This window comes from Elgaria multicarinata, chromosome 1, assembly GCF_023053635.1.
Source record: "Elgaria multicarinata webbii isolate HBS135686 ecotype San Diego chromosome 1, rElgMul1.1.pri, whole genome shotgun sequence".
NCBI classification, from domain to species: Eukaryota; Metazoa; Chordata; class Lepidosauria; order Squamata; family Anguidae; genus Elgaria; species Elgaria multicarinata.
Genome location: NC_086171.1, coordinates 164,586,089 through 164,597,596, shown reverse-complemented (window position 1 = coordinate 164,597,596; position 11,508 = coordinate 164,586,089). Strand labels below are relative to the sequence as shown.

At 41.5% G+C, this 11,508-nt stretch overlaps 1 protein-coding gene across 1 annotated transcript; it reads left to right on the top strand.

Annotated features, from left to right (window-relative positions):
- Positions 1-300: 300 nt before the first annotated feature.
- Positions 301-11,508, top strand: CHIA (chitinase acidic). The gene is made up of 11 exons (XM_063141847.1): positions 301-325; positions 1,415-1,444; positions 2,655-2,856; positions 3,827-3,883; positions 4,354-4,519; positions 5,587-5,711; positions 7,428-7,551; positions 7,985-8,170; positions 9,863-9,982; positions 10,085-10,226; positions 11,233-11,508. The coding sequence occupies exons 1-11, from the start codon at positions 301-303 to the stop codon at positions 11,493-11,495; spliced, it is 1,440 nt and encodes a 479-aa protein (XP_062997917.1). The 3' UTR covers positions 11,496-11,508.

Genomic DNA, 11,508 nt, shown 5'->3' with positions numbered 1-11,508 from the left:
GCTACTATCAATTCCATTTAAAGCAAACACATTCCCAAATTGGTCCTTATCTTTAGAAGGCTATCACCTTAGCTATGACATTTCCATGGCGGAGGACTACTATAGAATGAGATAGAGAGAAAATGGCATATTACAAAAGCGAAGTGGAAATATCTATTTATTAATCCATTAACTACCAATTAGATTTTTTTAATGGCTTATATGGTTATCTTTCATGATAACAAACCATGTGATAAAAGGACGATGCTATACCTATAAAAGGCAGTGGGAGACGGTGGAAAGTAGTACACAGATTCAACCATGGCGAGGCTGATTCTCCTTACTGGTAAGACTGTATGGTTTAATATTATTTACACATAATGTATGACTTAATGTTATATAGTATAATGTTACTAGATTATGAACTATGAAGCTTCATTCTTAAGCATTTCATTGAACTGGCTATTCTGAAATGTGACTGAGGCTGCAATCCTATATGCACTTACCTCAAAGTAAGACTTGCTGGACAGAGGGAGACTTACTTCTGTATAAACATACACAGGAGTGTACTTTGGCTAAGTACAGTACAGTGCCATAGAATCCCAAGACAGGTTGTCTGTAACAAACAGGTTACTATGCTGATTGGGCATTTTGGGTGTTGTAGTCCAACACATCAGGAGGACATCAGGTTGGGGAAGGCTGATTTTCAGGATGCCACTTGACAGCAAGAATGTCAACATTTAAAGAGTCTAGGTGGGTTATCGTAGTAAGTAAGGACTTTGTTCCCTTTTAACATTGTGAGATCATAATTCCAAATGCAGGGAACAAGGTACAGTTTTGGTATGTGAAATAGGGACATCCATTACATGCTATAGATCTCTCAATTGATGTTCAAAAGAAGGGGCATTTGTTACACAGTATATTGGATATTATGTTTTAAGGTAACAGTCAGTCTTCTAAAATATCAGGCATCAGCAATCGTAGTTCCTCCAAATTGATAGCCTTATGTACAAATTGAGATGGACATAAAGTAGACCTTTCAAAGTAAGAAGAGCCTTCAAATGTTGTACTTGGATTCTGAATAAAGAAAGCTTTTCCTATGTTGTACCAATTTAAAACTGTGATATAAACACTTATTTGCATTTGTCTCCTGCTGCAAATGGTGTTGAAAGTTGCTCCTTTTGCTGTCTGGCTAAATATTTAACACTTCGATCAGACCAAATAAATTCTAACTTTAACTTCCAACCAAGTTTTTACTATATATTCACAATATATGGGCATTTTTTCTTATGTAAAATCTCAGGAAGATATTATTATGCAGTGATTTTGGGGTTCAACATTTACTTAAATGCCTTTGTCTCTTAAGCCAATAAAATAAGTGTGCTCATTTAAATTTTTTCTAAGACTTTTTTTTCCCTATTCTTTGTTTTTATAGGTCTGGTTCTTATGCTGAATGCTCAGCTGGGTAAGTAATGAGTTTATAGAGCAATAGCAAAGCAATAGACTGATGCGTGGGCTTGGACATCTCCCGTGCCACTTTAATGCCACTTCAGGGACTTGCTTTTTTTTTTTAACTGGGAAGTAGGACAGATATCTCCACAATAAGTAAATAAATCTAATTACAAAGTATGGATCTGCTTAGTCTCAAAGGATGGAATGAAATTAAGTGAGGTGAGGATTTGTAAAATAGGTCTACAGCTATCAATGCAAATTTAGTATTAGTAAGGGCCCTTACCCCCTATACCTCTTTTCCCTATTAACATTCTTTATTGGTGCTAACCTCTGCTTTAAGCACATAAAAATACTTTAAAATTCATGTTCTGTCAAGATTCTTCTGAGACTACATATGATCCAGAATGGTGACAAATATTTGTATTGTCAGCTAATTCCATTGTCTAGCTTTCCCATTTCACCTGAAGAACAACTTAGGAAGTTTGCTGATTCACTAACAGTGCTTGGGCCCAATGTTATCTACTCTGTAGTCTTACAGAATTCAATCATCCAGCTACTAAATCTCCAATCTGAGAGCTAATTCACATGAACTCAGTGATTCCACAGACAATGCAAAAGTGACTGAGTGCTCAATTCACATTTGGTGCACCAATGTTCAGTTAGGATGGCCACTTACACAACTTCATTATTACCATTAAAAACGAGGTCAAAATAAGACACATATTTGCATAAATTGGCAGAAGCCAATTACAGGTAGAGATACAAATTTAGAATTACCAGAATTTAACTAAAAATACAATTCCTCTCGCCATAGTGTGACCAGGTCATCTGTGTGCCTGCTTAGTCTGGTGTCCAGGTGCTAACCACCACATCAAGGCCTCTGCTCTCATGGCTTCTTACGGTTATTTATCTTTAAAACAGACTTGGATAGTTTTCAGTAAAGTAGGACACATGGCCATTCTATCACCAATATGCTTTTGTCAGCTTTATGGAGGTACTGAAAATGTAGTATCATTTGGGAGCTGAGCACAAACCGAAGTTATCTCACCACTCCTCTTCCTGGATCCACAGAACCCATCACTCAGACTCATGAACTGGGCATGGTGTAGCCAAGCTAATCCATATATTTTATATCTGAAAATGTTCTGTATTTTCATGGCTCACTATGGTTCATTATGGAAAGTAGTATCATACTACCTTCTCCACTTTTCTTTGGATCACAGGCACTGCCTACCAGCTGACATGCTACTTTACCAACTGGGCCCAGTACAGACCAGGTCTTGGACGTTTCAAGCCTGATAACATCGACCCATGCCTGTGTACCCAACTGATCTATGCATTTGCTGGCATGAAGAACAATGAGATCGCCACCATTGAATGGAATGATCTGACCCTTTACAAATCTTTCAATGGACTGAAGAACCAGTAAGTAGCCCCATGCCAAACAGTTCTTGGTTTAATGCAGTCTGTGGATCAACTCACAAGAGTGCCCCTTTGAAAACCTGTGCACAATTGGTATCAAAGGCCTAAGATTCTATAGTATGGCAGGCAACCATGGGCCCTTTGATGTGAAGCTGCTATGATCAAAAACAAATATATCTAGAATGCACCGGGTATCACCAGGGATGTGATCACATGCAAAATGCATTAGTGTTCCATTTCCAAAGTAGCTATATCATTGTTGTGTGGCAATGCAACTTTATTGTAGCAAAAGCACCTTCATGACTTGGATCACAATGATTATGGACTAAATCCTTCAAAGAATATCATCTTCATCTATGGTGAATAGTATACCAATACTCAGATGTGTTGCTCTGGGCTTTCTACTTGGGGGTTTGGTTAGATGTTACTCTCCAGTGCGTTACAGCAACTGGGTTCATTACAACGATCCATTCTGTCAGACTAGGAGCCCTCCAACTTGTTCTGATGGCCAACCATTCCAATATATTTTAATGCAAATCATGTATATCCTATGCATGATAAATTAGCCCTTTTGGGGGGACTGGATCTGCTAAGAAAACAAGCTGGATGTATAATATTCTGAGATCAAGATTGTTTGTGGTTGCTGCTAAACCCGTAGCCAAAGTACACTTTTTTTTAGAAAAGAAATGGGTGGGGGAGTCATTGTGAATTTCCACTACTGTCTCCTTCAAATGAAAATGTCCTAACTTTTCCTGCTCTTGGAAAGTGGAACAAAATGGGGGGGGGGGGGAATTAGTCCCTTTGAATACCTTATTGAAGTTATCCATATAGAAGTTACTGCGTGAGATATGGCATTATCAATATTTAAAGTGCAATTGCTTCCCTTCTGCCTCAGGAAAATAATCATGTTGAAGATGCTGAATCAAACAATATGAAATTGAACAAGCTCAATCTCTTGTTTCTTTATTTACAGGAATGCAGAACTGAAGACTCTCCTGGCTATTGGAGGCTGGAATTTTGGAACAGCGCCGTAAGACCCAATAACAATTTCTTAGGAAGACTCAGTGGAGGAATTTGACTCCAAAATTCAGGGCGTGAATGTTCATCATCACCATAATTTGGGATTTGAAAGGAAGTTCCTCAAACAACTCACTAGTGATACGTGATGGTTTTCATGCTCTCCTGGGCATGTGGATTTGGCTCACTTAATTGAGTCTTCTAGAATTATTTGTTCTTTGATACTTGCTATGGGATCCTGAGTGTCTAATTGTGGCACACCATTTTAAAGATTGTGAGGGATGGTCTTTGGCTGGGGTGGGAGTGGGGAGGCTCCTATCATGCAACAAAGGGTTGGAATGGGTGGCCCTTTGTAGTTTTTTCTGAAGTCTGATGTATTACATATTGTTGGTATTACATTCTGCTACTGCAGAGTAGAGTGGTGTGCATGAATGCTAGTTACAGCTATTTCTCATATTTCTCCACTTCTCTTCTCTTACCTAGTTTCAATGCAATGGTTGCCACTTCTGAAACCCGCCAGACTTTTATCAACTCCGTCATCAAATTCCTTCGCGAGTATGAATTTGATGGGCTGGATTATGACTGGGAGTACCCTGGTTCCCGAGGCAGCACTGCTCAGGATAAGTCCCTCTTTACTGTTCTGGTTAAGGTAAGCTGGTTAAGCCATCACCTTCACAGTTTACAATCAAGCAAGTTCAAGTGAATGCTCATTAAGCGGTGGATCACATGCATTAAATTAATTACTGCCAGCACCATTATCAAGTACAATGCAAGCAGCAGATAAAATACATGTGGATCTTCTTTAGATCTATGGATCTCACATTGTTCTGCAAGGACTCAATTCAGGTTAGTCACTGAAAGCAAAATAAGCTTCGCAAGAGGCTAGACTCAAGTCAATTCAGTTAAAAACTAAACAAACAAAAATCATCCCAAAGAGCAAACCTTTAAATATTGGTTGGGATCCAGTTCTACATGGAGCCACATAGCTAGTTCTATACAGCCAAAAGGGCTTGGGGCTTGTATTCCTCAACCATCAGTTTCCCATGACAAAACATTATTTCATTCCCCCTAAACTGAGAGTCCTTTCAAATGCTGGGTGTAAAGTAAAAAAAAAAATCCCATTGGAAATATCTAAGCCCTTCAGATGCAGTCTTGGTTCTGCCATGACTGGCACTGAGAATGTGTGCTGACCTCTCGCCTCCCACTGAGCAAAGGAGCCTGGATTCTTGTCCATGATGTCTGAACGCAGAATTGTGGGTTGAGTGGGAGTTAACTGCCCAGACTTGTAACCCATAGCTTGTTCTTTGGGATAATAACAATGAAAGTAGATGAGTTATTGAGCAGGCTGTGCTGGAACTGAAAAAGAGGCAGAAGGTTGCCTTTGCTCTCTGCAAGCAATCCAATGATGCTATGGGTTTCCCTAGAAACCTGATGGGCAACAGGAATCTGTAGGGGTGCTAATGCTGTGAACCCACATCTTATGCTCAGGCTATGTGTAACCCTATATCACAGCAATGCAATATGCCTTATGTGATCTCCTTCTAAGGAAACTAGGTCTAGGTGAACACTGGAAGCCTTACAACTTCTCACTGCTCAGAACTAGGCTGCACACAAGTAACAATATATAAACAGGGATTTCCCTCTATCAAGTGAGAGCAGGAGGGTAATATATGGTGATACAGAAGTAATTTATACAACACTATTTATTTTTCATAGGAAATGCGGGAAGCCTTTGAGCAAGAGGCCAAGAAAACGAATAAACCCAGGCTCATGGTTACTGCTGCTGTGGCTGGTGGACTTTCCAACATTGAGTCAGGCTATGAAATTCCTCAGCTTGCCCAGTGAGTACTGTGATTTCAGATGGACTTGCGGATGATGGCACTAGGCAAGTCTAGGGTGGCCAGGTGTCCTACTTTACAGACGACAGCAGCCTGTTTTGGACAGCTGCCAGAGGGCAGCCCTCTACTTGAAAGTGTTCTCTATTTGAGAGCCTGTCTAGTCCAAGTCTGGTTTAAAGACACAGAACCACAAGGAGAGAGGGCCTTGAATTTGCTTGTCAACTGTTAGCCCCTGGATAGCATACAGGTCACATAGTCAGCCTTCCCGACTATGGTGAGATGTTTTGTATTTTTATTTAAATAATAGTTACTATTTTGAAATCTACATCTATGTATATACATTTGCATATGCAGATGTTATGCAAATTCATGCCTGCTTTGTCCTCTTTTATTTTTTGTGATGCATTTCCTTTCTTGGAACTGTGTAAGCAGCCATCCTATAGGTAGCTGATTAGAACATTACTTTGCAGGGAGCAGCAATTTTTGCCACAGCAACAAATAGAAAGAGGATGAAACGGGTGCCACAATCTCAGACCCCACCTCTGATACTTTCCCAGAAGCCTAGTGATCTTCCCCATGGCTCCCTAAATCAGAGAGAGATAGCTCTCCATGGTGCCTCGGATACTATTTGAGTGAACACTGGATGCTGAGTAGTCTATTGTGCCTGTACCATATGGCAGCAGCAGTACTTTCAGGCTAGTAAATCTGGCCACAACCCCTGAAGTTGTCACACCTGGTGAGAGGTGGAGGCACAGCCCTGTAGCAGCCGTGACTGACACATCAGCAGGATGGAGATGAGAAAGAGCTATAGAATTGGCTATTTTACTTGTCCTTCCTTTTACAAAGCCTCCTCATCATGTTTGGGGCATTTCAGGGAGAGCGAGCTATCCAGTTCACTGTGAGACAAAGGGAAACCCTACCCCATAGAAGCAGAAAGACTGGCACTTGTGGCCAGGAGCATTAAACAGGCAGTGCTACATGATCTGTGATAAGGGACATTATGCCAATAGAGGGCAACTGACTGGCACAGCTGCATGAATGGGGCAAAAGAAGCTATTTTAACAATGCCCAGGCCAGCTAGATGTTGCATATTTCAATTTCCATCAGTCTCAGCCGGCATAGCCAAGGATCAGGAATCCTGGGAATTGTAGTCAAAACACTGGGGGGGCGGGGTCGTCCAGGTTGGGACAGGCTGGCCTAGAGCAACAAATTGCCTAACCTGTGCAATCTATTGTCCTTTCTTTAAAGTGAATACAAATTCCCTATTGGGCAATCCTGTGTGCAGGATTCCAATCTACTTACCACTAATGGAACCTCCTATATTAAAGGTTACAAACTTCCTTTACAGAGTACAAATGCTGTGAATTCAAAACCAGGTTCAATGTACTGTTTCATTCCCAGGGTAATTGTTTGCCAAAACATTTGGAGAAAGCATGCTCAGCATGCACACAATGAGTAATCAGTTAATCGAGAAAAATATTCCCTTTCTGCGTAGGATTAAAGGAAAGTTGCTACAGAGATAAGCAGTATTTATTTATTATTTATTTATTGTATTTCTATACCTCCCAATAGACGAAGCTCTCTGGGCAATTCACAAAAATTCTCTGGGCGGTTCAAAAAAATATTATTTATGTTCAAATTGCCACCTTGGCAATCATCTAGCAAATTAGTTACATATGAAGCAAACCCTTAATGCCATTGTGCCCTGGTCCTGCACAGGTATTTGGACTATTTCCATGTGATGACCTACGACTTCCATGGCTCCTGGGAGGGATACACTGGAGAGAACAGCCCTCTGTATAAAGGTCCTGCTGACATTGGTAGCTATGTCGACTTCAACGTGGTAAGTATATTTGGATACTCTCGGTCACATATAGCCAAATGAATGCGCCTCATCAAAGCATCAAAAAGCCAGAGACCAGACTAAAGGCCTATCTAATCCAGCACTCCGTTTTCATACAGTGGCCAATCAGATGACAATGGGAAGCCCAAAAGTAGGACATGAGGGGGAATAGCCCTTTCCCACTGTTGTTCCCCAATAACTGGTATTCAGAAACATACTACCTCTGATCCATCATGATTAGTAGCCATATATAATGTTATCCTCCATGAATCTATCTAATCCCCTTATGAGAACAAATTAAGCAGACTTAAAAATTACTGACTGGGGGGTGGGGGTGGCAAATACTGAAGAATCATCCTAGAAGTAAACCTGGTTCAAATACGTTTTTACCTTTAAGCCATTGGAAAAACTCTCCTGTCTGTTTTCATTTTAGGACTTTGCCATGAACTATTGGAAGAGCAATGGTGCCCCAGCTGAGAAGCTGATTGTTGGATTCCCAACTTATGGACATACCTTCGTCCTCAGCAACCCATCCAATACTGCCGTTGGTGCCCCCACATCTGGGCCTGGGCCTGCAGGACCTTACACAAGACAATCTGGGTTCTGGGCTTACTATGAGGTACATGACACAGTTTGTGTGTGAAATTAGAGGAAGATTTTGTCATCATCATGCAGCAAGGGCCTGATCTTATTCCTCTAGAATCAGTGGGACCTTTGCCTCAAGACTTCATAAACATCACAGATGGAAGGCATTCAATACTAATAGCGCGGGAGGCGGGATCCTTCCACATAGGAAATGGGTTAGTAGGAGTTAGATGTTTCACTTTACAGAGGGCAGTCCTCTATTTGAAGGGCTGTCCAATCCAATTCCAATTTAAAGATAAAGATAAAGAACTATAAGAAGGGAGAGCAGGAACTTTGAATTTGCCAGTCCACAGTTACCATCTGGGCAGCAGAATAAGCAGGTACACAGGTCATCTGGTCACTATTTTCCCAACTATGGTGATAAGTACTGTATTTCCATTTAACTTATAGTAATTATTTCTAAATGTGCACATACATATGAATTATCATAGGTACATGTTATGCAAATCTGTAACTTTTGTTTTTGGGGGTGGGGATGATGCATTTCTTCTTTTGGGGAGATTTGTAAGTGGCCACTCTAGCAGGAGTAGATAAGGATTAGCCTGGATTTATTATGGTTTACTTGTTGGCCCATGTTGCAATGGAATTTTTAACATTGATTTGCAAATAAAAATAATAATGTATTCATTAGCTATTGCTGAGATTTCATGCGAGCATAAACCAGTTAATTGCTAAGTTGTCCCAAGACCATGATGGCTACTGTTCTGGAATTATGTTTCCACAAATATACTGTAGATATAAGCTATTGGCAGTAATAGTTCCATTTTATTTTTAATTTATACTGTGCCTTGTGCGGTATTGGGTGCAAGGCAATGAAAAAGAACCATGCACAATATAAATCACACTTTTTCTGTTCAGAGGCAGCATATGAAATCTGAATTCTGTATTCATAGCAAGGACTTTAAATTCCTTCCTAGAAGTTAAAACCTGTCTCAGGCCTTAGCTACACCGGGCGAAATCCCTAGGCAAACCCCGGGATTGTCCCTGTGCATCCACATGGCACACAGGGGATCCCGGGATCAGGAAGGGATGATCCTTCCTTGCCCCGGGATCTCGCCTCCCATTTGGGCCCACTTTTTCCGCGGTCCTGGGCTGACCCCGAGACCGTGGAACGAGTGGCCCATTGCGGCAGTTTGACCCAGCTCCGCCCATCAGGGGTAGGGTGGGGAGAGCAGGGAAATTAAATTAATTTTTTTAAAAAAAAACAAAAACCTACCTTTAGCGCACGAGCATTCATGCACTCCGTCTTCTTTAAAAATAAAAAAATGGTGGGCATGACCCCTCTCTTCCTGAGGTCATCACACCTCATGTGTAAACAGAGGAAGGATCTCACGTTAATCACAACGCGAGATCTTCCCTTCTCTGTTGCGGACTATGAGGTAAGTCTAGCTAAGGCCTCAGTGTGTGTGTGCGTGCACTCATTTATGGACAGTAGATTACAGGTTCAAGCAAGAGATCACAAAAGCCACTGAAATCTTCCAACAGGCATCAGCATCTTAAGAATCATATTCCAAAGGTAGTAAAAATGCTTGAGCTCAGATATAAACTGTGAAGATTGCGATTTCCTGCCATCTTTATTACTGAAGAGCATTTTTTAAAATGTGTTGCCCCTCCCAGCCATCTGGTGCATATCAGCTGGTGATACTGTGTGCTTTTCTCCTTCCAGATCTGCACTTTCCTGAAGAACGGTGCCACTCAAGAGTGGGATGCTCCTCAGGATGTCCCCTATGCTTACAAAGGCAATGAATGGCTTGGCTATGACAACATCAAGAGCTTTAAGATCAAGGTATGGTGAGATCCAATCTCACAAGTGTATATGTTCAGTCTCATGCACCAATGTCTCTCTTTCAGTAGATTTGGGACTGAGTTTTTGTTTCCTCCTTCAAAGGCTGAATGGCTGAAGCAGAACAACTTTGGAGGTGCCATGGTTTGGGCCATTGACTTGGATGACTTCACTGGAACTTTCTGCAATCAAGGCAAATACCCCTTGATCACCACCCTGAAGAACGCCCTCGGACTGGAAAGCACCAGTGAGTAACAGCAACAAAGAGCTTTCTTAAATGAACTATCATTTTCCAGTTGTCGGTTAGCATATTCAAAGTGACAATACAACACAGACTTGTTGGATCATTCACATCGTAGCCCTGGAAAATACTTTTAGAAAATACACACAAATGGCTCAAGCATGCAAGCAGCCACACAAATATTATGGGGTACATACTTCTCACTGCAGTTCCAATTTCTAAATACATTGCTGAGATACTCAATAGCGCAGAGATCCTGGTTCAAATCCCTGTTTGGCCATGAAAGTTACTAATTGGCCTTGGGCAAGCAACTCTCTCACAACCTAACTTTGCTCACCTGATAAATGGAGCGATCAATGTGATAAGAACAGTAAACCAGTTTGTAAAATTTATTTATTTTATAGCACATGGTGCTTTACAGAGTGCAAGAGGATGGGTTCCTGTCCCAATGAGTTAACAACCTAAAATTTGGCACAGGGGGATACAGAGGAAGGGAAGAGAAGGCTAAAGTGGAGGGGAAATGTGCAGTTAGCTTAGTACTTAGCTTTCCCCAACCTGGAGCCCTCTAGATACTTGGCTGGGCCATGCTGGGAATTGTAGTCCATCACATCTGGAGGAGATCAGGTTGGGAAAGGCTGGATCAGAGCATGAGAATTAGGAGTCTAAACCAAAGGTTTCACAGGAAAAAGTGGGTTTTGAGGAAAGATTTAATGATGTCATGCAATTCCAAGCAAATGGAGCAGCAAGGATTAGAGCAACTACAATCAATTTTGCTTTTGTGAAGCAAGTTTTGGAAACTATAGCCTGGAACATAAGTCAGGGTGGCTAACCCATAGACATTCACCTTATCTCTATTTCTGGCTCGCGGGCGTGGGTAGACATTTAGTAAAGGCCTTTTTGTTCCAACAAGTTCTATGATTTCATATGTTTCTGACTATAAATTAGGCACAATGAATGAATGACTGGAATGCTGATCCTGCATGTAACTTTGTGGTGTTCTTTTCTGTTTCAGGCTGCACTCCTCCTGCTCAGCCCAATCCTCCAATCACAGCTGCTCCCAGTAGCGGCAGTGGTAGCGGCAGTGGTAGCGGCAGTTCTGGCAGTGGTAGCGGCAGTTCTGGCAGCGGTTTCTGTGCAGGCAAAGCCAGTGGTCTGTACCCTGTGGCCAACAACAAAAATGCTTTCTGGCACTGTCTGAATGGAAGAACCTATGAGCAGCATTGCCAAACTGGCCTTGTCTTTGATCCAAGCTGCGAGTGCTGCAACTGGCCATAAAATCAGATTCTCT

Excerpts from the sequence above, each read along its gene's own strand:
- CHIA (XM_063141847.1), top strand. The coding sequence starts at position 301 with ATGGCGAGGCTGATTCTCCTTACTG. Across the intron at positions 5,712-7,427 it reads GAAATTCCTCAGCTTGCCCA|GTATTTGGACTATTTCCATG; the intron begins GTGAGTACTGTG and ends GGTCCTGCACAG. Across the intron at positions 7,552-7,984 it reads GCTATGTCGACTTCAACGTG|GACTTTGCCATGAACTATTG; the intron begins GTAAGTATATTT and ends TTTTCATTTTAG.